Source organism: Zootoca vivipara, chromosome 12 (assembly GCF_963506605.1).
Source record: "Zootoca vivipara chromosome 12, rZooViv1.1, whole genome shotgun sequence".
NCBI lineage: Eukaryota > Metazoa > Chordata > Lepidosauria > Squamata > Lacertidae > Zootoca > Zootoca vivipara.
The window spans coordinates 54,528,199-54,555,960 of NC_083287.1; the positions used below are offsets into that span (position 1 = coordinate 54,528,199).

The 27,762-nt window shown below is 45.8% G+C and overlaps 1 protein-coding gene across 3 annotated transcripts in view; it reads right to left on the bottom strand.

Annotated features, from left to right (window-relative positions):
* The window catches only part of ALS2CL (ALS2 C-terminal like), an 87,925-nt gene that overhangs the window by 37,844 nt on the left and 22,319 nt on the right, over nucleotides 1–27,762 (bottom strand). For all 3 annotated transcript variants that reach the window (XM_060280995.1, XM_060280996.1, XM_060280997.1), the window contains exons 2-10: nucleotides 22,106–22,214; nucleotides 18,868–19,045; nucleotides 16,705–16,770; nucleotides 14,673–14,838; nucleotides 10,980–11,105; nucleotides 8,470–8,589; nucleotides 4,144–4,211; nucleotides 3,102–3,168; nucleotides 1,114–1,310 (exon numbers count right to left, since the gene is read on the bottom strand). In XM_060280995.1, the coding sequence (XP_060136978.1) occupies nucleotides 1,114–1,310; nucleotides 3,102–3,168; nucleotides 4,144–4,211; nucleotides 8,470–8,589; nucleotides 10,980–11,105; nucleotides 14,673–14,838; nucleotides 16,705–16,770; nucleotides 18,868–19,045; nucleotides 22,106–22,211 (1,094 nt within the window). In that variant the 5' untranslated portion in view covers nucleotides 22,212–22,214. The remainder of the gene's footprint in view (nucleotides 1–1,113; nucleotides 1,311–3,101; nucleotides 3,169–4,143; nucleotides 4,212–8,469; nucleotides 8,590–10,979; nucleotides 11,106–14,672; nucleotides 14,839–16,704; nucleotides 16,771–18,867; nucleotides 19,046–22,105; nucleotides 22,215–27,762) is intronic.

Sequence of the window (27,762 nt, forward strand, 5' to 3'; positions counted from 1 at the left end):
AGAGCCTACAAGTCAGGATTCTGGTCGGCTTCTCTGCATATAAAGGTCAGAGGGTCAGTTGGGTGTGGGGCAGAAGAACAGCTGCCTTGAATGCAGAGTGTCAGTGGTTCATTCCCAGTAGCTGGGCTTGGAGAAGCACTCGCCCAGCCCGCCTGAATCAGTTGGTTCAGTGGTAGCGTTCTCACATGCCACGCAAAAGGCCTGGGTTCGATTCATGACCAATGCAACAATAACTGCACAAGAGCCAGTGTGGCGCTGTGACTAAGGATTTGGACTGTGATGTGGGAGACCAGGGTTCGAATCCCCACTCAGCCACAAAGCTCACACCAGGTGACCATGGGCCAGCCACTCACTCTCAGCCTAACCTACCTCGCAGGGTTGTTGTGAGGATATTATTATTATTATTATTATTATTATTATTATTTACTCATATCCCGCCCATCTGGCTGGGTTTCCCCAGCCACTCTGGGCGGCTTCCAACAAAATATTAAAAGACAATCAAATGGGGGAGAACGATGCACGCTGCCTCAAGCACCCTGGAGGGGAAAAGGTGATGTATAGATGCAATAAATGAACAAATTGTGGCAAGGCTGGTGACAGTCAGGCATAGGCAATGTCAAGCTGGTTAAACCAATGATCTAGGTGGCAGCTTCTTGTGTTCAGAGAACGGGCAAGGGCCATATCTCAATGGCAGAGCATCTCCAGGTAGGCCTGGGACAAAATCCCACCTGAAACCCCAGAGAATCATAAAATGACAGAATCGTAGAGTTGGAAGGGGCCCCGAGGGTCATCTAGCCCAACCCCTTGCAATGGGGCTCAGACCCACGATCCTGAGAATAAAGGGTTTCGTGCTCTCCTGACTGAGCTGTCAGTCTGCTGCCGGTCAGAGTAGACAATACTGAGCCAGAGGGAAGCCAAGGTTTGACTTGGTACAGGGAAGCAAGCTCTTCCTTGGAGCAGGGTCAGCAACTATCTGCCGGCAGGCCCAATTCCGCCCATTTAGCTGGCTTGTCTCTCTCCTCCCCTTTTAATAAATAAACAAAAGTGTGATATAAAATGGAAGCGGGGATCGGAGGGAGAGAGAGAGAACACAAACAGGCGCTATGGACTTACTTGCCGTGCGGTTTACACAGCCGCCACTCCCCCTCGTAGGTCGCGCCCTTGAACCTTCCTTCCTCCCGGAATGTGAAGCTGGAGAAGCGGCAGACGGGTGGGTCTCTCCCTCGACCGGCCTCGCCCCACAGAGGGAAGTCTCGCTTCCCACACAGAGCCTGGCGCACGGCCTGATTCAGCTTCCACTGCCACACGGCCTGCGAGAGAGAGAGGGAGAGAGCAGGGAGGACGAGGGGATTAAGCAAGCAAGCAGAGATGCAGGAGGAAGCAAAGTTTCCATCAACTCATGGCTGGAGGGCACACAAAAGAGCCCGCTTCAACTTCTCATTTTTCCAGTCTCGCATTCAGATCTCCGCAGCTCCATGCCTGTTTGCCTGTCAAAATGCACCCCTCAGTTTGCCCAATTGCCAAGGCAGACCCCTTGGTCTCATTATATAAAGGTACAGTGGTACCTCGCAAGACGAATGCCCTGCAAGATGAATTTTTCGCAAGACGAATGCGTCTTGCGATCTTATGGTGACTAGCAAGACGAATTCATTTTGCGAAAAATTCGTCTTGCGAATCCCAGTTTCCCAAAGGAATGCATTGAAATGGTTAAACCACTGAGCCTAGGGCTTGCTGATCAGAAGGTCAGCGGTTCGAATCCCTGTGACGGGGTGAGCTCCCGTTGCTTGGTCCCAGCTCCTGCCAACCTAGCAGTTCGAAAGCACGTCAAAAATGCAAGTAGATAAATTGGAACCGCTACAGTGGGAAGGTAAACGGCGTTTCCATGAGCTGCTCTGGTTTGCCAGAAGCGGCTTTGTCATGCTGGCCACATGACCTGGAAGCTATACGCCGGCTCCCTCGGCCAATAACGCGAGATGAGCGCGCAGCCCCAGAGTCGGTCACGACTGGACCTAATGGTCAGGGGTCCCTTTACCTTTACCTTTATGGGCAAAAAAAGAAATTTCAATGCATTCCTATGGGAAACCGCGATTCGCAAGATGAATTTTTTGCAAAATGAATTGACTCGTGAAACGAATTAAATTCATCTTGCGAGGCACCACTGTAAAGGTAAAGGACCCCTGGATGGTTAGGTCCAGTCAAAGGCGACTATGGGGTTGCAGCGCTCATCTCGCTTTCCGGTCGAGGGAGCCGGCGTTTGTCCACAGACAGCTTTCTGGGTCTGGTGGCCAGCAGGACTAAACCGCTTCTGGCACAACGGAACACCGTGACGGAAACCAGAGCGCACAGAAATGCCATTTACCTTCCCACCACAGTGATACCTATTCACCGTATCTACTTGCACTTTCGAACTGCTAGGTTGTCAGGAGCTGGGAAAGAGCAATGGGAGCTCACTCCATCACGGGGATTCGAACCGCCAACCTTCTGATCAGCAAGCCCAAGAGGCTCAGTGGTTTAGACCACAGCGCCACCCACGTCCCATGCATTTGTGTACACATTCCTTGGTAGGAGAACTGCATTGCCAGATTTGGAGAAGTGTGAATCTCAAAGGACGACTGTGCTTCAGTTCATGTAAAGGTAAAGGGACCCCTGACCATTAGGTCCAGTCGCGGACGACTCTGGGGTTGCGGTGCTCATCTCATTTTATTGGCCGAGGGAGCCAGCGTACAGCTTCCGGGTCATGTGGCCAGCATGACTAAGCCGCTTCTGGCGAACCAGAGCAGCACACGCCGTATACCTTCCCTCCGGAGCGGTACCTATTTATCTACTTGCACGTCATGCTTTTGAACTGTTGGCAGGAGCTGGGACCGAGCAATGGGAGCTCATCCCGTCACGGGGATTCGAACCGCCGACCTTCTGACCGGCAAGCCCTAGGCTCTGCGGTTTAACCCACAACACCACCCGCGCCCCATCAGTTCATGTAATTAGGTGCAAATTAGGTCGGCTGTCCTTTAGCGCCAAATTTCTCCCTCGTATCCCAGACAGATCCAACTTTTAACCACCAGCATCTACCCCTGGGCAGGGAGTCCCACACAGCTACATACCCGTGACTCTGGTTCTTTGGCCAAGAGGAAGAACATGCCTTCTGGGGTGTTGATGCGGAGCGTGTGCCTTGAGAAACAGCAAGCAAAACAGAGAGCCGATTAGCAATCTTCATAAACCAGGAGGATAAACTTATCAGTCTTTCCAGGATCCGCTGCCACCCATTTTCAGGCAGTAGTGCTTGAATAAGAATTTTTCAGAGGGAGATTCCACCATAAAATTGCTCAACTGCAGATCAACCAGAAATTCAACTCTGCACATCCGGGTCCGAATAGAGACAAAGGTTTCTTTTCTCGCTACAGATACCAGTTGGTTCAGGCAATTGTTCAATGTGGTATCACTGCTATTATAAACTGCTAAGGGGCTAATTTTCCACACAAAATAGGAAGGGGATGGAAGAAAGGCTTTCTACCTCTCTCATAGCAGTAGAACTCATGGTTATCCAATGAAGCTAAATGCCGAGAGATTCAGGACAGATAAAAGAAAGTCCTTCACACGGCACATAGTTAAGACTGTGGAACTCACTGCCACAGGAAGCAGCGACAGTCACTAATCTTGATGGCTTTTAAAGGGGGATGAGACCAATTCAGGGAGGAGTGGGCTATTGATGGCTGTGAAGCTTGTGTCAGGATAAAACTGGTTCAGTGTTTAAGGGACAACACAGATCTTGTTGCTTTTGCTGCAACAGATGCAACACAGCTTCCGCTCTCTGGAATTTAGCAAAAGGTCTGTGATGCTCTCCTCCAATAACATCCTGTGGGGGCAAAGGTACCCCATTCTCTGCTGCAGCCAGGATCACTCAGGTAACTAAATCTAAACACTTCCGCACTGAGCTTTGGAAATAAACAATTTGCACCAGCAGAACCAGCCCTCCTAGCCCAGCATCCTGATCTCACAGCGGCCAACCAGATACCTGTGGGAAGCCTGCAAGCAGGGCATGAGTACTAGAGCACCCTGCTCACCTGCGATTCCCGGCAACAGGAATTCAGAAGCATTGCTGCCTCAGATAGCAGAGCCATTGTGGCTCAGAGCAAGTCCACTTACTTTCCAGTTTCCTTGAAGGTCGCGTCCACCCAGGTGAGCTTCAGGTCAAAACTCTGGAAGGTGTTCCCCTAGAAAATGTTGAAATAATTTTCATTGGGGGGGGGCAGAATTAAGGACTTGCTCACAAATTTATTGACAAAACAAAAAGCCGTGACAATAGACAGTGAAAAATATTAAATATATTATAGCAACAGTGTAAGTAACAACAACAACAACAACAACAACAACAACAACAAAATATCTATGCAAATGCAATGGCCTGACATTCAGTGGTGCACAAACATTAGTAATCTCTGTCAGTTTACAGTGAAATAGTTCACTTGGGAATCATAAATGTTCCAGGTAAGTATAAAGTTGACATTCAATGGCATTGCATAGATATTTCGTTATTATTATTTACACTGTTGCTATGAAAGGTAAAGGGTAAAGGGACCCCTGACCATTAGGTCCAGTCGTGACCGACTCTGGGGCTGCGCGCTCATCTCACATTATTGGCCAAGGGAGCCGGCGTATGGCTTCCAGGTCATGTGGCCAGCATGACAAAGCCGCTTCTGGCAAACCAGAGCAGCACATGGAAACGCCGTTTACCTTCCCACTGTAGCGGTTCCTATTTATCTACTTGCACTTTGACATGCTTTCGAACTGCTAGGTTGGCAGGAGCTGGGGCCGAGCAACGGGAGCTCACCCCGTCACAGGGATTCGAACCGCCGACCTTCTGATCAGCAAGCCCTAGGCTCAGTGGTTTAACCCACAGTGCCACCTGGGTGCTATAATATATTTAATATTTTTCACTGTCTATTGTCCTGGCTTTTTGGTTTTTGTTTCGTGTTTGGTTATATTTTCCGTGATTGTCTGTTTGCTATTCACAAATTTATTGACAGCTGCGCAAATTATTATAGCTAGGAAGTGGAAGGGGCAAGCAGCATATACATAGCTGTCAAATTTTCCCTTTTCTCACGAGGAAGCCTATTCAGCAGAAGGGAATTTCACTTAAGAAAAGGGAGAACTTGACAGCTATGAGTATATAAAATGGAAGAATGACGTAAAGAGGTGTGGGAATATGGCTACTAATGATAAATTAACATGTGCCATTAAGAAATGATTTCGAGGAGATGATTTTGTAGAATTTGTACTGTTAAAACGGAAAGGGGGCAAACCATCGCCAGAAATTTGAAATTTTGGGAGGTTGGATAGTTGCAATGGAATGGTCTCAGTGGTGGGGTGCACATTTTTATACTTATTCATGTATGATTATTACTTTGTCAAAAATACAGTATAAAGAAAGAAAGAAATAATAAGGGGGGGGGGACATCGCAAGAGCAAAATGTTGCACAGCATTGGTCTCGGCGAGGCAAAATGCCAAAGGGATTTAAAGCATCAGTTCTTCAACACACCCTCACCAACTTTGAGGGCGCTTTATAAATTTAATCCTATATAATAAAGTCCCTGTGTCTCTGCGTCCAGTGTTCCCTGTGTCCCTGGGTTTGCGCTAATGCGCATGTACACACATGCACTCTCTCTCCCCCCCCCAACCCTCTGCCTCCCGTTCCCCTGCGACGGTGGACCAAGATGGCGGCATCAGGCTCCGGGGCCGCCGCGGCCACCGCCTCTTCCTGACAACCCTACCTGGCCCGTGGGAGGAGCGGCGGGGCCGTGGCCTTCCCTCCCTCTCTGCGCTCGGCCGCGGGACACGACGGGAGAGCGCTTTGTTTAATTGCACGCCCCGCGGCCGAGCGCAGAAAGGGAGGGAAGGCCGCGGCCCTGTCGCACCTCTGGCGCCCGTTTTCTTAACGGGCTGAATGAGACTAGTAAATAATAACAACACAGGTCAAAGCTGATGTTGTGTGTTGAACCACGTGCGATTTGTTCCAGGAGTTCTGCTAGCTGGATACTCAAGATAACCTCACAATTGGTGGAACGGTCTCCCTCGGGAGGTGGTGGACTCTCGTTCCTTGGAGGTTTTTAAGCAGAAGATGGATGGCCCCCTATCAGGAATGCTTTTAAGTTGAGATTCCTGCATTGCAGGGGGTTGGAGCAGATGACCTCCCAACTCTATGAGAAAGTGTATGATTTCAGGATTCCACCCAGCTGCCCTGAAAACAGTACACCGGAACGCAGTGAATGCAAAACAAGAATCCCATTGACCAGGCAAAGGATGCGGAATCTTTGGCCCGGTAGAGATTGCTGAACTATAACTCCCATCAGCGCCAACGGACATGGTCAATGGCCAGGGATGGTGGGAGCTGTAGTTCGGGAACATCTGGAGGCCCAAAGATTCCCCACTAGGGTGATGACTTTTTCATTTTTTTCCTCAAAAATTATTTCCTGTAGAACAAATGGATGAACTTTTGCCTATTGATGACTAAAATGAGGTATATTCCATTGAAATATTTTAAAAGGTCACGCACAAACCGTTTTTTTGTATGCTGTCTTACCATTTCATAAAATTGTATCAACAATTCTATATATATATTGTATCAAATTTGGACACAACACCACACTCCACAATGGGGAGTGTTCTTAGCAACATAGGCTATACAAATGTCACACCTGCGCAAGGTAAAAGCTCCTTTTGGGGACCTCAAAACTCAGCCAGCAGACCCTGCCGGACATACTGGGAAAAGAACCTACAGGAGAGGTAGCAAAACACCGTCCTCTAGCGGCGTCTATACTGTTACTGCAGCTAAAAAAAGCTTCCTTGTGTGTTTGATGACCCTATATAATGTTGTATATATGTGACTCTAAAGCTTGGGTAATAATAATAATAATAATAATAATAATAATAATAATAATAATAATATATTATTATTTATACCCCGCCCATCTGGCCGGGTCTCCCCAGCCACTCTAGGTGGCTTCCAACAGAAGAATAAAACACAATAATCTATTAAACATTAAAAGCCTCCCTGAACAGGGCTGCCTTCAGATGTCTTGTAAAAGTCTGGTACTTGTTTTCCTTTTTGACATCTGGTGGGAGGGCGTTCCACAGGGCAGGTGCCACCACCGAGAAGGCCCTCTGCCTAGTTCCCTGAAACTTGGCTTCTCGCAACGAGGGAACCGCCAGAAGGCCCTCGGTGCTGAACCTCAGTGTCCGGGCAGAATGATGGAGGTGGAGACGCTCCTTCAGGTATACTGGACCGAGGCCATTTAGGGCTTTAAAGGTCAGCACCAACACTTTGAATTGTGCTCGGAAACGTACTGGGAGCCAATGTAGATCTTTCAAGACCGGTGTTATGTGGTCTCGGCGGCCGCTCCCAGTCACCAGTCTAGCTGCCGCATTCTGGATTAGTTGTAGTTTCCGAGTCACCTTCAAAGGCAGCACCACGTAGAGCGCATTGCAGTAGTCCAAGCGGGAGATAACTAGAGCATGCACCACTCTGGCTAGACAGTCTGCAGGCAGGTAGGGTCTCAGCCTGCGTACCAGATGGAGCTGATAGACAGCATAGCTGCCAAGTTTTCCCTTTTCTCGCGAGGAAGCCTATTCAGCATAAGGGAAAATCCCTTTAAAAAAAGGGATAACTTGGCAGCTATGAGACAGCTGCCCTGGACACAGAATTGACCTGCGCCTCCATGGACAGCTGTGAGTCCAAAATGACTCCCAGGCTGCGCACCTGGTCTTTCAGGGGCACAGTTACCCCATTCAGAACCAGGGAATCCTCCACACCTGCCTGCCTCCTGTCCCCCACGAACAGTACTTCTGTCTTGTCAGGATTCAACCTCAATCTGTTAGCCGCCATCCATCCTCCCACCGCCTCCAGGCACTCACACAGGACCTTCACTGCCTTCACTGGTTCTGATTTGAAAGAGAGGTGGAGCTGGGTATTTTATATCTGCTTACAGTGACTTCAAAAATGGTCAAAAAACTGATAAATAAAATTTTTAAAATCATTTTGTGCGTGAGGTTTTTTTTAAATCAAATCCCTTTGAAAGTAAGATTTTATCTCACCTTTAATGAAAGCTCATCAAATTATGATACAGGGAAATGAGGTTGTAAAAAAGTCATCACCCTATTCCCCACGCCTGGGTTAGACCATTGTTCCCTCCATTTCCAACGTTCAAGTTGTGGGTGCGAATCCTTACAGAGAGGAAACAGCGCCACATAAGAACAGGAAGAATCTCTCAGGTTTGGAGGAGGCCAAAAAGCTTTAAGGAGAGGGAGGGCACCAAAACACTGGCTACGATCAGTGGCTTCAGAATTCTGGCTGGGAGGAAATGGAAAAACAGGGAGGAGAAGGGAATAGGATGGAGCGGCTTGAATCCTGAACGGGGAACGCTCCACACAGCAGCAATTTTTGGCCCAGGTCAAACTGTATTTGGACTCCTTACTTGAATCAGCACAAGGATGTCGTTGAAGAGCAGAACCCGGTCGGATCTTCCTGTGCTGGGAAAGATGGCAAGATTCTGGCTGTCTTCCAGCAGCCTCCTCTCAGGGACGCAAAGAACATCCTGGAATAACAGAGTTATTTCATCATTCCACAGTATACCTGAAGGAGCGTCTCTACCCCCATCGTCCAGCCCGGACATGGAGGTCCAGCTCCAAGGGCCTTCTGGTGGTCCTCTCATTGCGAGAAGTTTCAGGGAACCAGGAAGTGGGCCTTCTCGGTAGTGGCGCCCGCCCTGTGGAACACCCTCCCGTCAGGTGTCAAAAGTGCAGAACTAGTGGAAGACATGTAAAATAGTAAAGGAATTCTGGGAAATGATATAAAATGAATTGAAAAAATTTTTTTAAAACTTTTTTTAAAAAACAAAACAAAAAAAACCCGGAAGCTTTCTTGCTAGGAATAATAGGAGACAAAATACCAAAGGATTTAAAATGACTGTTTATGTACGCGACAACAGCCACAATAATGCTTCTTGCCCAGAAGTGGAAGGAAGAAAAAGTCCCAACCAAAAAAATGTGGATAACCAAAAAGATGACAGTGAAGATGAAGCACCAAGATGAGGAAAAATTAAATAAAGAGTGGGGAAAATTTATAGAATACCTTAAAGACCACTGTAGGTATTTAAAAACGTTAGCAGGATATAACACTTATAATAAGATTAAAGTAAAAAAAAGAATATAAAATGAATGAGAAAAATGTAATTAGATGTAAGAAAAAGAATAGGAAAAATTGGAAATCAGGAGTGGGTGGGGGGAAATCCGGGGATTCGAGTAATCTCAGATGTGTAAAAATGGAAAATGATTTAAATGTATAAGAAAGTTGTTTAAAAAATGAAAATAAAACTAATGGTCCAACTCAACATAACATCAAAACATGTTGATGGGATAGCACGAGACTCTTAATCTCAGGGTCGTGGGTTCGAGCCCCATGTTGGGCAAAATATTCCTTCATGGCAGGGGGTTCAGCTAGATAACCCTCGTGTCCAATTCTATGATCCTGTGTTTAGCCAAGGCAGTGCAGGATTTGCGTATAAGCTAAACAAGCTATAGCTTAGGGACCCACTCTCTTGCCCCCCCCCAAAAAAAAATTAAAGGAAGAAAAAATTGGATGTACATTTCCAAAATATAAGCTACAAAACAAATAAAATAAAACCTACATATAGCAACAGTGTTTTGTGTTGTATAGGCTCCTATGATGTAAGTCATGGGCCCCGCCTGCTAGCCTGCTCCCTCAAATATCACTGGTTTGCTCCTTTCTATATATAGGGTGCCTACATTCTGCATGGACTGATTGCGTGACAACATGTGCAAATGGCTTTAGATACCTATGAGGTCCATAAACTATTAGGTATAGTTAAAGCTATGGTTTTCCCAGTAGTGATGTATGGAAGTGAGAGCTGGACCATAAAGAAGGCTGATTGCCGAAAAATTGATGCTTTTGAATTATGGTGCTGGAGGAAACTCTGGAGAGTCCCATGGACTGCAAGAAGATCAAACCTATCCATTCTGAAGGAAATCAGCCCTGAGTGCTCACTGGAAGGACAGATCGTGAAGCTGAGGCTCCAATACTTTGGCCACCTCATGAGAAGAGAAGACTCCCTGGAAAAGACCCTGATGTTGGGAATGATGGAGGGCACAAGGAGAAGGGGACGACAGAGGAAGAGATGGTTGGACAGTGTTCTCGAAGCTACGAACATGAGTCTGACCAAACTGCGGGAGGCAGTAGAAGACAGGAGTGCCTGGCATGCTCTGGTCCATGGGGTCACGAAGAGTTGGACATGACTAAACGACTAAACGACAACAGGTCCATAAATTACCATATAAGGTAAAGGCAAAGAGACCCCTGACCATTAGGTCCAGCCGTGACCGACTCTGGTGTTGTGGCACTCATCTCGCATTATTGGCCGAGGGAGCCGGTGTATAGCTTCCAGGTCATGTGGCCAGCATGACTAAGCCGCTTCTGGCAAACCAGAGCAGCGAATGGAAACGCCGTTTACCTTCCCGCTTGGAGCAGTACCTATTTATCTACTTGCACTTTGACGTGCTTTCGAACTGCTAGGTTGGCAGGAGCTGGGACCGAGCAACGGGAGCTCACCCTGTCGCGGGGATTCGAACCGCCGACCTTCTGATCGGCAAGCCCTATGCTCTGTGGTTTAGCCCACAGCGCCACCCGCGTCCTTTACCATATAGCATATATTAAACACAAAAACAGCAACAGTTTGTTGTTGACAAAGGACAGCTGGACAAAGAAAGGGCCCCATTACCTTCAGTAGCTTAGGGTCTCATCAAACCTAAATCCAGCCCTCAGCCAAGGCCTCTTTGGACTGGGGGCTGGCACCAGAATTCCTCCCCCCCCCCCCAGCTGCAGAGTTTTTGAGCCGTTGAATCTTTGAAATGCTTTGCGCATCAGGGACCCATAAGACCTCTTGCAACCCTTTTCCCCTCTGTGACGCACCGTGAACTTGTGCCCCAGGGACTTCCAGAGGCTCCGCGTGAGGTTGGCTTCATCCAAAGCTTGACAAATGAACAAGTGAAGCTTTGCAAAACCTTCCGCAGCTTCGCTCACTTCTTTAACCAGGTACTGTTAGGTGGGGATAAAAACCAACAACATAGCTCTTCAGAAATCTTTTTTTTATTATTTAATCGTCAAAAGGCAGGTCTACACCACCGGAAAAGTGGATGTTATTTCTTATTATATTGCACTGTGTTATTGTTGTTGTGTTTGCATTGTAGCATCACTTCCACCGCTTCTTCCCTGCAAAAATCCTTGGAAATCTAGCTTGGGAAGGATGCTGTGAGTTGTTAAGAGACACCCTAGCACCTGTCCTCCACTTTTAGCACCATGCATAAAATTGCAACCTATCTGAACATATAATGTCCATTCCACACTTGCAAGGAATCAATCTTTTAGCAGGGCAGCACCTACCTGGGAAACTCCCTACCCACTGACAGTATAGGCAGGCACTTTCAGTATACTGTTTCCAGCACCCGCTGAAACCTTTTCTGTTTTGGCAAACCTACCCCTGATGCATAAGCTACATACAATTTAGTTTTATACTGCTGTTTCTAACTGCTCCTATTATTTATATTATGATTTTTCTTAGGCCGCATTGTTTTTAACTTCTGGTCTCTGTCCACAAAATGTACGTTATGTAAACCACGGCAGTTTCTTTATAAACCCGGTGGTGCCTCGGGTTACGTTACCTTCCGGTTTTGCAGCACGTGCATGCGCAGAAGCTCTCTATCGTGTCACGCATGTGCGCAGAATCGGTGCCTCCGGATATGGACTTTTTGGGGTAAGTATGGACACCCGGTACAAACTAAGTTTGTATCTGGAGGGTCCACTGTAGTAGTAGTAGAAATAAATAATTTTATTATTTATACCCCGCTCATCTGGCTGGGTTTCCCCAGCAACTCTGGGCAGCCTCCAGCAAAATATTAAAATACAATAATTCGTCAAATATTAAAAGCTTCCCTAAACAGGGCTCCCTTCAGATGTCTTCTAAAAGTCAGGTAGTTGTTTATTTCCTTGACATCTGATGGAAGGGCATTCCACAGGGTGGGTGCCACCACAGAAAAGGCCCTCTCTGCCTGGTTCCCTGTAACCTCGCTTCTTGCAGCGAGGGAACCGCCAGAAGGCCCTCGGAGCCGGACCTCAGTGTCCGGGTAGAGCGGTGGGGGTGGAGATGCTCCTTCAGGTCTACTGGGCCGAGGCCGTTTAGGGCTTTAAAGGTCAGCACCAACATTTTGAATTGTGCTCGGAAACGTACTGGGAGCCAATGAAGATCCTTCAGGACTGGTGTTATATGGTCTCGGCTGCCGCTCCCAGTCACCAGTCTGGCTACTGCATTCTGGATTACTTGTAGTTTCCAGGTCACCTTCAAAGGTAGCCCCACATAGAGCCCATTGCAGTAATCCAATTAAGCGTCTCACAAATTATGTTAAATAAAAAAACATCCTTAGATTTATAAACCAGTCGAAACAAAATAAAAGAATTCCTTTTAGCAGCACCTTAAAGACCAACTAAGTTTTTATTTTGGTATGAGCTTTTGTGTGCATGCACACTTCTTCACACATGCACACGAAAGCTCATACCAAAATAAAAACTTAGTCGGTCTTTAAGGTGCTGCTAGAAGGATTTTTTTTTATTTTGTTTCGACTACGTCAGACCAACACGGCTACCTACCTGTACAGTGGTGCCCCGCTTAACGAATGCCCTGCTTAACGAAATTTCCGCTTAACGAAAGGATTTTTCGAGCGGAGGTTGCCTCGCTAGACGAATTCGTTTTACGAAAAATTCATCTAGCGAATCGCGGTTTCCCATAGGAATGCATTGAAATTCAATTAATGCGTTCCTATGGGGAAATTTTTTTTTAAAAAAATTCAATGCATTCCTATGGGATTCGCTAGATGAATTTTTCGTTATAAGAAAAGACCCGTGGAACGAATTAAATTCGTCTAGTGAGGCACCACTGTATTTATAAACCAGATTTATCCAGAGGGGCGAGTCCACTGTGAGTGGTACGGCAGAGATCAGGGAGCTGAACAGCAGGGGGCGCCAGAGTCTTACGTTCCAGGCCCCTGCGCACATAACTGAAATTGTGTAAATTGGGGAGCACCCTATAAAAAGCTTCCAGATGTCTGCTTTTTTCCCCTGTTCTCCAGCTTGCTCTCTCCTACTGTCTCCCCATTCTAGATCAAAATATCTGGAGCTGAAGCTCTGGGGCTGGCAGGAGGCCAGAGGATGCTCAGGGAAGAGGCTGCTGCAAAACCCCGCATGCCAGCTGTTAGGCGGGGAGGCAGAGCAGACTAAATCAAGCCCCACTGTGCCTCTATGGGGCTTCTTCCATCCTCACTGATTTGAAAAAAACAACAACTTACTTTCAACTGCCCCACCCCAAAAACAAAACAGTTTTTCATTCAAGAAAAATTGCATATTGAACCCTCCCTACCATAGCCCTCAAGGAAAGCTGGGGACGTTTTTAATGTCTGATGTGCTTAATATTTTTAATTTGTTGGAAACCGCCCAGAGTGGCTGGGGCAACCTAGTCAGATGGGCAGCATAGTAAAAGGTAAAGGGACCCCTGACCATTAGGTCCAGTCGTGACCGACTCTGGGGTTGCGCGCTCATCTTGCATTATTGGCCAAGGGAGCCGGCGTATAGCTTCCAGGTCATGTGGCCAGCATGACAAAGCTGCTTCTGGTGAACCAGAGCAGCACATGGAAACATCGTTTACCTTCCCGCTGTAGCGGTTCCAATTTATCTATTTTGACGTGCTTTTGAACTGCTAGGTTGGCAGGAGCTGCGACCGAGCAACGGGAGCTCACCCCGTCACAGGGATTCGAACCGCCGACCTTCTGATCAGCAAGCCCTAGGCTCAGTGGTTTAACCCACAGCGCCACCTGGGTCCACATGGGCAGCATATACTAAATAAATAAATACATTATTATTATTATTATTATTATTATTATTATTATTATTATTAATCTGCACAGACAAGTAGAGAAGGTTAAGGGGTGATATGATAGCCATGTTCAAATATATAAAAGGATGTCATATAGCGGAGGGAGAAAGGTTGTTTTCTGCTGCTCCAGAGAAGCGGACACGGAGAAATGGATTCAAACTACAAGAAAGAAGATTCCACCTAAACATTAAGAATAACTTGCTGACAGTAAGAGCTGTTCAGCAGTGGAATTTGCTGCCAAGGAGTGTGGTGGAGTCTCCTTCTTTGGAGGTCTTTAAGCAGAGGCTTGACAGCCATATGTCAAGAATGCTTTGATGGCGTTTTCTGCTTGGCAGGGGGTTGGACTGGATGGCCCTTGTGGTCTCTTCCAACTCTATGATTCTAAGTCTAACAGCTTATTTTTTAATTATTTTTATATATCCTTTATTTATTTTTTATTATTGCATTTCTTACAAGTAGCTCAAGGTGATGCTATGCTGTTCTCCCCCTCCTCAATTAATCCCCCAAACCACGACGCCGACCCTGCGAGGTGGGTAAGGCTGAGAGGTAGGGACTGAGCCAAAATCACCCAGTGAGCTTCAGGGCCAAGTTGGGGTTGCGAAGCCAGGTCCCCTGAATCCCAAGTCACAGCACTCTAACCACTATGCCACGCTGCCTAGTGGAAGGCGTACAGGATCCGCTACCTGGCCTGGAGCTTCCTTGAGCTGGGAGAAGACCAGGCTGTACTTCTGGAGGTGCTCCCAGAAGGGCTTGTGCAGCACAGTGTGGAGAGCGACAGCGATGGACGTCCCCGGAGAGAAGTCCGCGAGGAACTGCTGCAGCGACGGCTTGTGGGTCTTCCAGAAATCACTGCAACGATTCAGAGTTGGTAAGACAAAAACAAGCTGTGAGCGGCAGGACAGAGGACAAATTAATGTGATCACAAGTCATGCCTCGGTGTGGATTCTATTACAGCAAATTCTCTCTGTGTGTGTGTCTGGCAGGGGGATCCTAAGGCTCCTTCATACATAATGCTTCTGTAAGAGCATAATGATGCTTAGGAAGGACAGATCCTGAAGCTGAAGCTCCAATACTTTGGCCACATCATGAGAAGAGAAGACTCCCCGGAAAAGACCCTGATGTTGGGCAAGATGGAGGGCACAAGGAGAAGGGGACGACAGAGGACAAGATGGTTGGACAGTGTTCTCGAGGCTACAAACATGAGTTTGACCAAACTGCGGGAGGCAGTGGAAGACAGGAGTGCCTGGCAGGCTCTGGTCCATGGGGTCACGAAGAGTCGGACACGACTAAACGACTAAACAACAACAACAAGAGCATAAGAATAGATCAGGCCCATCTAGTCCAGCATCCTATTCTCACAGTGGCCAACCAAATGTCTGTGGGAAACCAGCAAGCAGGATCTGAATACGAGACCTCTCCCCTCCTGAGGTTTCCAGCAACTGGTCTTCCTAAGCGTCATTAGAAGAAATCTGAAGGCAGCCCTGTTTAGGGAAGCTTTTAATATTTAATAGATTATTTCAATATACTGTTGGAAGCCGCCCAGAGTGGCTGGGGAAACCCAGCCAGATGGGCGGGTTATAAATAATAATAATAACAATAACTAATTATTTGTTGTTGTTGTTGTTGTTGTTGTTGTCTACCAGCTCCATCTGGTATGCAGGATGAGGTCCTACCTGCCTGCAGACTGTCTTGCCAGAGTGGTGCATGCTCTGGTTATCTCCCGCTTGGACTACTGCAATGCGCTCTACGTGGGGCTACCTTTGAAGGTGACCCAGAAACTGCAGCTAATCCAGAATGCGGCAGCCAGACTGGTGACTGGGAGTGGCCGCCGAGACCACATAACACCGGTCTTGAAAAATCTACATTCGCCCCCAGTACGTTTCCAAGCACAATTCAAAGTGTTGGTGCTGACCTTTAAAGCCCTAAACGGCCTCGGTCCAGTATACCTGAAGGGGTGTCTCCACCCCCATTGTTCTGCCCAGACACTGAGGTCCAGCTCCGAGAGCCTTCTGGCGGTTCCCTCGTTGCAAGAAGCCAAGTTGCAGGGAACCAGGCAGAGGGCCTTCTCGGTGGTGGCACCCACCCTGTGGAACACTATCTCATCAGATGTCAAGGAAATAAACAACTACCTGACTTTTAGAAGACATCTGAAGGCAGCCCTGTTTAGGGAATGTTTTTTAATGTTTGATGTTTTATCGTATTTTTAATATTCTGTTGGGAACTGCCCAGAGTGGCTAGGGAAACCCAGCCAGATGGGCGGGATATAAATAAATTTTATTATTATTATTATTATTATTATTATTATTATTATTATTATTATCACTGCAGAGGCAGAGCACAGCCATCCTGGCTAGTAGCCATCAATAGGCTTCTCCGTTCATTTGACTAATTCTCTTTTAAAGTCATTTAAAGTGGAAAGAGAAAGGTCTTTCTCCCTCTCTCATTACCCTAGAACTTGTGGACCTCCGATGAGGCTCAATGTGGGAAGATTCAGGACCGATAAAAGAAATCACTTCCTCAAGCAGTGCAGAGTTAAACTATGGAACTCCCTGCCACAGGAGGCAGTAATGGCCTACAGCTCTTGCCCTCAGATCCTATTGGACGGGTTTCCCATAATGGGCATCTAGCTAACCACTGTGAGAACAGGATGCTGGACTAGATGGGCCACTGGCCTTATCCTGCAGACTCTTCAAGCACCCTACAAGCCATACTCACCTTTTATTTCTGGCAGCATGGTCAAAGACTTGGGTCACGACACAACTGGTGAAAGTGGAGAAGTACCTGTTTAAAATAAATCGGGGCAAGCGTTAGGCTGTGTGTCTGAGCTCTCTGGGATTGAAGCAATGTTGCAGACGTTTTGCAGATGTATAGATGGTATATTACACCCGTAAAGATGGCAAAAATGTTTAAAACAGGCTCCAATAAGTGTTGGAAATGTAAAGAAAAAGGGCGCAGATTCTTCTTCTTCTTTTTATATAAATCATTTTTGTTAAATTTTTCACTTTAACAATCCAATCATGTCATATTAATTATTCCAAATTATACAAATGCATATAAATTAATCCAAATATTCTGCCAAATTATAAAAAAATTGCTTCCCATGCTCCGAGAGGGCACATTCTTTCATATGTAGTGGAACTGTAAACTTACTAAAAAGTAGTGTACTGGGAAATGATTTATAATGAATTGAAGAAAATGTTTAAGTTAATTTTGTGAAAATTTCAGAAGCTTTCTTGCTAAGCATTTCAGTTTAAGATTTGCCAAAAGAGAAGGAAAAAAAACTTTTCATGTATGCTACAACTGCAGCTAGGATTTTGCTAGCACAAAGATGGAAGAGTGCAGAAATACCAACTAAAGAAGAATGGGAAGAAAAATTGATGGAATACACTGAAATGGCAAAATTAACAGAAAGACTTCGAGACAAAGACAATAGAGATTTTAAGAAAGACTGGGAACCATTTATGTTGTATCCACAGAATCAATGCAGTGGACTCACTTGCAAGGTTTGATTAAACACTTGCAACTAACAAAAATAAACAAAATAAATGTAGAAATAGAAAAATGAGGTTAAGGATGATAAGAGAAGAGTAATAATTATCTTAAAGAATAAGAAATAACTAATAAGCAGGGTGAGATAAAATGCCAAAAAACCAGAAAATGTGGTTGTGGGAAGTCACGGGGGATGGGGTGGGGGTTTATATTCTATATTGTTTTCTTTTGTGTGAAATATGACGATAAAATGGAAAAAAACTTAATAAAATCATTTTTTTAAAAAAAGCAACGTTGCAGATGTTTTGCAATGCTCTTTTACAAATGTTTGACGGGAAGGTCAGGGCAGAGCTTCCATCGGGAGTTGGACTACTAGGCAATCCTTAAGGGCCCCAATCCAACTCTACAATTCTATGATTTCGCTGTCTGTGATCATGTCTAACCTGGTTCCTGAGCGCACAAGGGAAACTGTCTTTACCAAAATAGGCAAATACTGTAAATATAAAATGTGTGAATATCACTTTTCTATCCCATCTCTCCTCTGAGGAACTCAAGAAGGCATATGTGATTCTTTTCCTCCCCATTTTATCCTCACAACAACCCTGAGAGGTAGGCCAAGCAAGCTGTGAGTTTCAAAGCCGAGCCAGGATTTGAACCCTGGTCTCACACAGGGCCAGATTTACGTATAAGCTAAACAAGCTATAGCTTAGGACCCTACTCTCTTGAGGGACCCCCCCCCCCAAATTATCAGTCTTTGTATATTGTGTTTCTGAAGGAACTTTTGTTATTGCCAAATGCCAATGTGTTTGCATTATTAAGTTTGTGGTGAATAAAAAAAAATCATTTTAAGTTAGAGGTTAATAATTATTTCACTATTAATATACTTCTTCTTAGTTGTATATCAGTTCAAAAAATACTTTGATAAAATACATATTTTGTTATGTGCAAATGGCTTTAGATACCTATTAGGTCCATAAATTACCATATACTGCATATATTCAACACAAAAAGCAGTGACAATTTGTTGTTGACAAAGGACAGCTGGACATATAAAGGGCCCCATTACCTTCAGTAGCTGAGGGCCACATCAAACCTAAATCCGGCCCTGGTCTCACAGGTCCTAGTCTGACACTCTAACCCAGAGCTTTCCAAACTCTTCGTCACAACATGTTAGTGTTTCGGCTGCATTGTGTAGTTGCGCAAACGCTCTTTGTGCTCTTCCCGGGGCTGGAAAGAGAGCGGGCAGCCAGCCGGTTTGCTAGCCAAACTGAATTACTGTGTCGCAAACTGATGCACGTCTAAAAAGTGTGTCGCCAACAGGAAAAGTTTGGAAAGCTCTGCTCTAACCACTACGGCACGCTGCCTGCACGGGTTTGCGGTTGTACTCACTGGATGTAAGCGTCAAGGAACAAGTCGGCTTTCTGGGCCAGGTACAGGTCTTGGACGCTGACGGATTCTGACACGCCGAAGGTTTGCTTCAGAGTTCTGTAGTCCTCCTCCGTCAGGTCCCAGACGACTTGGAAGCGGTCGTTCAGCTCGACCAAGAGCTTCGTTTTCTCAAAAGACCCTTCGGCACAAGCGGGAAAGGAGCAAACGTTTAATCAGGGGTCAGCAGACTTTTCAGCAGGGGGCCGGTCCACTGTTCCTCAGACCTTGTGAGGGGCCGGACTATATATTTTTTTGGGGGGGGGGAAATGACTGAATTCCTATGCCCCACAAATAACCCAGAGATGCATTTTAAATAGAAGGACACATTCTACTCATGTAAAAACATGCTGATTCCCGGACCCGTCCAGGGGCCGGATTTAGAAGGCGATTGGGCCGGATCCAGCCCCCAGGCCTTAGTTTCCCTACCCATGTGTTAGATGCTTCCCAACGCCAAGTCTGGGCATTGATCCGTCCTGCTCCATACTGTCCACACTGACTGGCAGCAGCTCTCTGGGGTCTCCGGAAAAGGGCCTCTGCCAGCCTTACCACGAGATGTCAGGAATTGAACCCGGGATCTTCTGCATGCAAGCCAGGTGTTCTGCCACTGAGCTGTGATGCAAAAGCGCCCCCCCCCCCCGAGTTCAGTGCTCACTACCCCAAAATTTGGGGAAATGCTGGCCAGGGCTGGGAGGCGCTTGTCTCCGACAAAAGATCTGGCAGATCCACAAGATAGCCCGTGATGGCTGAATCCAATGGATTTCAAGAGGTCCAAAACTTCCTGAGCTCAGCAGGTTGGAGAGGGAGCTGAAACCAGGGGCATAATTCTTTCTGAAGGAGTATTTCTTTTTTTAAAAAAAGAAAGAAATATCCCCAACATTTCTCCAAAAGGCAGCATGGAGAGAAAGTGATTTCCCAAGAATAAATGCAGGACAGCCCCGGCGAGTAAGGCCACCTGGAGCAGCATGCATAGAGCATAGAATCATAGAGTTGGAAGAGACCACAAGGGCCATCCAGTCCAACCCCCTGCCAAGCAGGAAACACCATCAAAGCATTATTGACATATGCCTGTCAAGCCTCTGCTTAAAGGCCTCCAAAGAAGGAGACTCCACCACACTCCTTGGCTGCAAATTCCACTGCCGAACAGCTCTTACTGTCAGGAAGTTCTTCCTAATGTTTAGGTGGAATCTTCTTTCTTGTAGCTTGAATCCATTGCTCCGTGTCAGCTTCTCTGGAGCAGCAGAAAACAGCCTTTCTCCCTCCTCCATATGACCTCCTTTCATATATTTGAACATGGCTATCATATCACCCCTTAACCTTCTCTTCTCCAGGCTAAACATACCCAGCTCCCTAAGCCGTTCCTCATAAGGCACCGTTTCCAGGCCTTTGACCACTTTGGTTGCCCTCCTCTGGACACGTTCCAGCTTGTCAGTATCCTTCTTGAACTGTGGTGCCCAGAACTGGACACAGAGCAGTGGCAGAGGAAGGGGCAGGGGGGAACGGTGCGCCCCAGGTGCTATCTCCAAGGGGCGTGGCAAGAAGGCACCCCACGGGGGGTTCGTCCTGCAGCCCTGGGCGCGGTGGTGTGAGCCGCAGCCGCTGCCACTGCAGCCGCAAGTGGAGGATCCCTCCGCCGTCCCCGTGGCACTGCCGTACGGAGCGGCGCCGTGCATGCGCTGTTAGGGTGATGACTTTTTCATTTTTTCCTCAAAAAATATTTCCTGTAGCACAAATGGATGAACTTTTGCCTATTAATGACTAAAATGAGGAATATTCCATTGAAATATATATAAAAAAAGATCACGCACAAACAGTTTTTAATTTTTTTTTGTATGCCGTTTTACCATTTCATAAAATTGTATTTAACAATTCTATACATATCCCTGCCAGGCATGCTGGGAAAAGAACCTACAGGAGAGGTAGCAAAACATCGCCCTCTAGCGGCGTCTATACTGTTACTGCAGCTAAAAAAAGCTTCCTTGTGTGTTTGATGACCCTATATAATGTTGTATATTTGTGACTCTAAAGCTTGGGTTCAATTTTATATCTGCTTACAGTGACTTCAAAAATGGTCAAAAAACTGATAAATAAATTTTTTTAAATCATTTTGTACGTGAGGTTTTTTTTATATCAAATCTCTTTGAAAGTAAGATTTTATCTAATCTTTAATGAAAGCTCATAAAATTGTGGTACAGGGAAATGAGGTTGTAAAACAGTCATCACCCTAATACGCTGTACATAGTGGTGCATGTGCATGCATCGTACGTAGTGGTGCTACGCATGCGCTGCCGGGCACTTTGTATTGGAAAATAATATATATAATAAGAATAATATTTGAGACAACTGGATTTTGAAACTTGCTTAATCTAAATCATATATCCCAGTTTACAGCGGCCCTTTAAAGTACGCTTCACGCAGAGTATACGCAGTCAGAAGTTGACCTGGCTAAGAAAACACCACCAAGAGCTTAGGGAATTATCTCCCTAATATGAAACCCCTTACTAGCTGCACACTTGTAAAAGTATGCAGATGAAAATATAAACGGTTGGGTTTCTTTAACTGAAATACAAACTGACTCTAAAGAGACTTTAAACTAAAGATAAATGCTTTCTCTCTTAGCAACATTCCAACCTTCAACCCATTCCAAACCTCCCACAAACTCCCACATAACTCCCACATAACTCCCATTAAACTACCCAAGAATTAACAGCAAACTAGCATTATAACTAAGCAACTCTCATACTAAGATTCAACTAAGAAATCTCTTAAACTGAGAACAACTGAGAGAGTGATCTACTAAGAGATGAATCAAACTGAAAGATCTAACTAAGAGATACAAAAGTCTTTCTGGCAGAGCCTTACATACAAGAAGCAGAGCCCACGCCTGTGAACAATTAACCTGTTTCTCTTAGACAGTATTTACATTAGACCGGCTCTAAAGTAACTTGACTATTCAAAAAATCCAACACTTTGCCCTCCGGTGCAGCCCCAAGCGGAGGACCAAGCGACCGTCCGTACGGCATACGTAGCGGCGCACACACATGCGCCATACATAGTGGTGCTGTGCATGCGCCGCTGGGTCGTTCCCCCCCCCCCAACACATGGCACCGGGTGCTGGAGAGCCTTCCTTCGCCCCGGCACAGAATGTGAAATTTCAAGCCCAGGGAGCCCACATCACAGCAGCTTTGCGCTCTGTGCTCACCTGACTGCAGGAGGGGCTGGAGGAGGACGCTGTTGATCCGAGCAAGGCAGGCAGCGAAGGAATCCTCCGTCCTAAGCAGTGAGGCAGCAACGTCTGTGATGCTCATGTCCTGCCAGGGATCAGGAAATAGGAGAGAACACAAAAGACTCCCAATTAGACCAGAGCTGGAAAATGAAAATAAAAACCAGCCACCCAAGTAGCCTGACCACATTGAACAAATCAAATTCGCAAACCTTTATCGGCATATATATACAAGATTCCAGCAGTGTTCGGAGCAATAAAATAACTCGGCGTAATCTGCATCGGACACTTAAGTTAACGTTGTGTAACATTCACATGGATATGGAACAACTGATTGGTTCGAAATTGGGAAAGGAGTACGACAAGGTTGTATATTGTCTCCCTGCTTATTTAACTTATATGCAGAATTCATCATGCGAAAGGCTGGACTAGATGAATCCCAAGCCGGAATTAAGATTGCCGGAAGAAATATCAACAACCTCAGATATGCAGATGACACAACCTTGATGACAGAAAGCGAGGAGGAATTAAAGAACCTTTTAATGAGGGTGAAAGAGGAGAGCGCAAAATATGGTCTGAAGCTCAACATCAAAAAAACCAAGATCATGGCCACTGGTCCCATCACCTCCTGGCAAATAGAAGGGGAAGAAATGGAGGCAGTGAGAGATTTTACTTTCTTGGGCTCCTTGATCACTGCAGATGGTGACAGCAGTCACGAAATTAAAAGATGCCTGCTTCTTGGGAGAAAAGCAATGACAAACCTAGACAGCATCTTAAAAAGCAGAGACATCACCTTGCCTACAAAGGTCCGTATAGTTAAAGCTATGGTTTTCCCAGTAGTGATGTATGGAAGTGAGAGCTGGACCATAAAGAAGGCTGATCGCCAAAGAATTGATGCTTTTGAATTCTGGTGCTGGAGGAGACTCTTGAGAGTCCCATGGACTGCAAGAAGATCAAACTTATCCATTCTGAAGGAAATCAGCCCTGAGTGCTCCCTGGAAGGACAGATCATGAAGCTGAGGCTCCAATACTTTGGCCACCTCATGAGAAGAGAAGACTCCCTGGAAAAGACCCTGATGTTGGGAAAGATTGAGGGCACTAGGAAAAGGGGACGACAGAGGACGAGATGGTTGGACAGTATTCTCGAAGCTACGAACATGAGTTTGACCAAACTGCGGGAGGCAGTGGAAGACAGGAGGGCCTGGCGTGCTCTGGTCCATGGGGTCATGAAGAGTCGGACACGACTAAATGACTAAACAACAACAACATTCACAAATCCTCATTGCGCGTTGCAGAAACCTGGCTGCTACCTCCATCTTATCCCCGTCCTAAGGAAATGTCTGAATGTCACTCCATACTAACAACCAACTGACTAATAAACTTAGGCCCAATTGTCTGATGTCAGGGGCAGTGCAAAAGAACATTGGCAGCTGATTCTACAGTGGTACCTTGGTTCTCAAACGCCTTGGTACTCAACTTGGAACACGAACACTGCAAACCAGGAAGTAAGTGTTCCAGTTTGCGAACTTTTTTCGGAAGCCAAATATGCTCCGTTTGGAGTGTTACGCTTCCATTTTGAGTGCCACACTTCCGTTTTGAGTGTTACGCTGAGGTCTGTCTGTTTTTGCTATTTATTTTGCATTTTTGTGAGTTTTTTTGTTTTGTTTTTGTGACTGTGTGGAGCCCAGTTCAGCTACTGATTGATTGTGTGGCTGCAGTACACTGTTTATTGCTTCCATTTCATGGATCAATGGTCTAGTAGTTCGATAGTAATATCCATGTTAAATTGCTGTTTTAGGGGTTGTTTTTAAAAGTCTGGAACAGATTAATCCATTTTGCAGTACTTTCTATGGGAAAGCGTGCCTTGGTTTTGGAACAGACTTCTGGAACGGTTTATGTTTGAAAGCCAAGGTACCACTATAAATGTCTCACCCACAGGGCCATAGTCTCTCTACGAGTGGCGTTTTCTGAAATCTCCCCTGCACCTTTGCCAAAAGCAATCTCACTAACATGTCTGCCCTGAGTTGATTCAGTTTTGATCAAATGGAAGAAATAAGATGTCATTGGCTGTCCACCTTGAACCATCTGCAGACTTGCACAGTTTTAACAAAGAGTCTGTAAGTGACTGTGGAGGCCAATTCTGGATCCACACATCCTTCCACAGTGGGGACATTGGTGGGAGTTGATCATGGTGTGGATTTGCCAAGCGTGCCTTCCTCTTAGCACGTTTCTCCCTTGCGTCCTGAGTTCGAGTGTCTTCAAAGCCCATGACACCTTTGGTAAAGGCTATTCTCCCATTGGAGTGCTCGCAGGCCAGGGTTTCCCAGTTGTCAGTGTTTATACTAATATATATATATATATATATATATATATATATATATATATATACACACACACATATACATATACATATATATACACACACAGTACAGTGGTACCTCAGTTTATGAACACAATTGGTTCCGGAAGTCTGTTCATAAACTGAAGCATTCATAAACTGAAGTGAACTTTCCCATTGAAAGTAATGGAAAGTGGATTAATCCATTCCAGATGGGTCCGCAGCGTTCATAAACCGAAAATTCGTAAACCGAGGTGTTCATAAACCGAGGTTCCACTGTATATAGATTTGCCTTGAGAGAGTCGTTACACCTCTTTTGTTGACTACCAGCATTACACTTTCCATTTTTAAATTCAGAATAGAGTAGTTGCTTTGGAAGACGATCATCAGGCATCTGCACTACATGACCAGTCCAATGAAGTTGATGTTGAAGAATCATTGCTTCAACACTGGTGATCGTTGCTTCTTCCAGTACACTGATATTAGTTCACTTGCCTTCCCAAGTGATGTGTAACATTTTTCAGAGACATGATTGATGGAATCTTTCGAGGAGTTGGAGATGGTGTTTATAAATGGTCCATGTTTCACAAGCATACAGCAAGGTTGGTAGTACAATAGCTTTGCAAACAAGCCTTTTGGTTTCCCTGTGAATGTCCTGGTCCTCAAACACTCTTCACTTCAATCGGGAGAAAGCTGTACTCGCAGAGCTCAGGCCAGGCATAGGCAAACTTGGCCCTCCAGATGTTTGGGGACTAAAACTCCCATGATCCCTAGCTAACAGGACCAGTGGTCAGGGGTGATGGGAATTGTCTCAAAACATCTGGCGGGCCAACTTTTCCTATGCCTGGCTCAGGTGATGCTGGATATCAATGTCGGCCCTTGTGGAAAGATAACTGCCCAACGAGTTGAGGAAGGGGGACCTACACATTTCTCATCTGGCACAGAGCCACTTCCTTTGTTACCTTAATAGCCCATCGCCTCACCAGGAAGCTAGCCTGGCAATTCCAGGGATTTCAATCATCTGCTTAGATTTTAACACTTGCTCTATACAGGGTCATGTTGACCCTTTGACTGTGCTTAATGACAGCTGGTGGCAATCATAGCTTGACAAAATCCGTAGGGGAGAAAGGCTGCTGGGGAAACCTATTGCAAAACCCAGCCGAAGAAACACCGCTGATTCAGTGCCATTTTTAGAAAGCTTTTTCTCCAGAAGTGGTATGATTAATGTGGGAAACAGGAAGCCGCGACTATGATGGTCAGTTGATAAACTAACCTTCGTTCTCCCCCACGGTTTGCCACCAAAAGGATATCGGGAAGTCCTTTGCGGTGAGCGAATGCAAATCTAGCAGAATGGAGAGATATTTTTGCATATTCAGGGTACCAGTCAAGGAAATGAGCTACAATGCCATGTTTTTCCCCCTTCCCGCTTGCCTCTACTCAGTGGGTTCCCAAATTAGTCCTTGGTAGCTGCAGCTACCAAGGGACCCAGGTGGCGGTGTGGGCTAAACCACTGAGCCTAGGGCTTGCTGATCAGAAGGTTGGCGGTTCGAATCCCTGTGACGGGGTGAGCTCCCGTTGCTCGGTCCCAGCTCCTGCCAACCTAGCAGTTCGAAAGCACGTCAAAATGCAAGTGGATAAATAGGAACCGCTACAGCGGGAAGGTAAACAGCGTTTCCATGTGCTGCTCTGGTTTGCCAGAAGCGGCTTTGTCATGCTGGCCACATGACCTGGAAGCTGTATGCCGGCTCCCTCGGCCAATAATCGAGATGAGCGCGCAACCCCAGAGTTGGTCACGACTGGACCTAATGGTAAAGGGGTCCCTTTACCTTTACCTTAGCTGCAGCTTCACCTGCCCTGCACCGAAAGGGTGTCGGAGAATTAAAACAGAAACAGGAGTGGCAATTGCTTATGTTTCCCGACTCCTCCTATTTCGGGAATGCAAGTCAATCCGACAGATCTGCTGCTGTTTTTTTCTTCCATTCTTTTTTGATCTTGTTGACTTGTTAACAGAAGAAGTGTGCAAACGTTACAAAAAGAAACAGAAAACAAAGATTCAGTCTTTTAAACCAGAAAAGCGCCACTGCCTGGAAGGACAAATGTGCAATGCAGCAGGGATCATGAAATATAGTGACTCATAATTTTTTGTTGTTGAAAAATTCTCCAGAGAGTGGGAGTTTATGTAAAAGAACACTGTCGAAAGATCAATCCGTTGGCAGGTCTTGATTGAGCTTCAGTGTGTTAAAAGGATAATGGTACAAAACAAGATTTATAGCAAGTCGAATAATATGGAGAAAGTAAAGTTTAAGCGCGTGTTTAAGGAATTTAAATCGGGAATGCGAGGGGAAGTTCAGAGGTCTTCATAGATTTAATCACGAATGGATGTACAAAGCAAGTATTAAGTTGTTGTTGTTGTTTAGTCGTTTAGTCGTGTCGGACTCTTCGTATTAAGTTAAAGAATGAATAACTGTTTAATTTCTCATTTTGCCTATAATATCATAGAATCGTAGAGTTGGAAGAGACCACAAGGGCCATCCAGTCCAACCCCCTGCCAAGCAGGAAACACCATCAAAGCATTCCTGACATATGCCTGTCAAGCCTCTGCTTAAAGACCTCCAAAGAAGGAGACTCCACCACACTCCTTGGTAGCAAATTCCACTGCTGAACAGCTCTTACTGTCAGGAAGTTCTTCCTAATGTTTAGGTGGAATCTTCTTTCTTGTAGTTTGAATCCATTGCTCCGTGTCCGCTTCTCTGGAGCAGCAGAAAACAACCTTTCTCCCTCCTCCATATGACATCCTTTTATATATTTGAACATGGCTATCATATCACCCCTTAATCTTCTCTTCTCCAGGCTAAACATAACATATCTATTGTATACTTCTGTTATAAAGTTTTCAATCAATAAAGCACTCAAAAGAAAAAAAAAGGGGGGCGGGAAGAAAAAAAGAAATATTGACTCATAAAGATTTGCTTTAAAAATAACCAAGATATAGAAAAAGAAAAGTTGACTCCACTTGTGAGTTCCATCATTCTTGAGAATAAAGCTTCTATATAGTCATAAATGGGACCCAGGTGGTGCTGTGGTCTAAACAACTGAGCCTCTTGGGCTTGCTGATCAGAAGGTTGGCGGTTCGAATCCCTGTGACGGGGTGAGCTCCCGTTGCTTGGTCCCAGCTCCTGCCAACCTAGCAGCTCGAAAGCATGTCAAAATGCAAGTAGATAAATAGGAACCGCTACAGCGGGAAGGTAAATGGCGTTTCCATGTGCTGCTCTGGTTTGCCAGAAGCTGCTTTGTCATG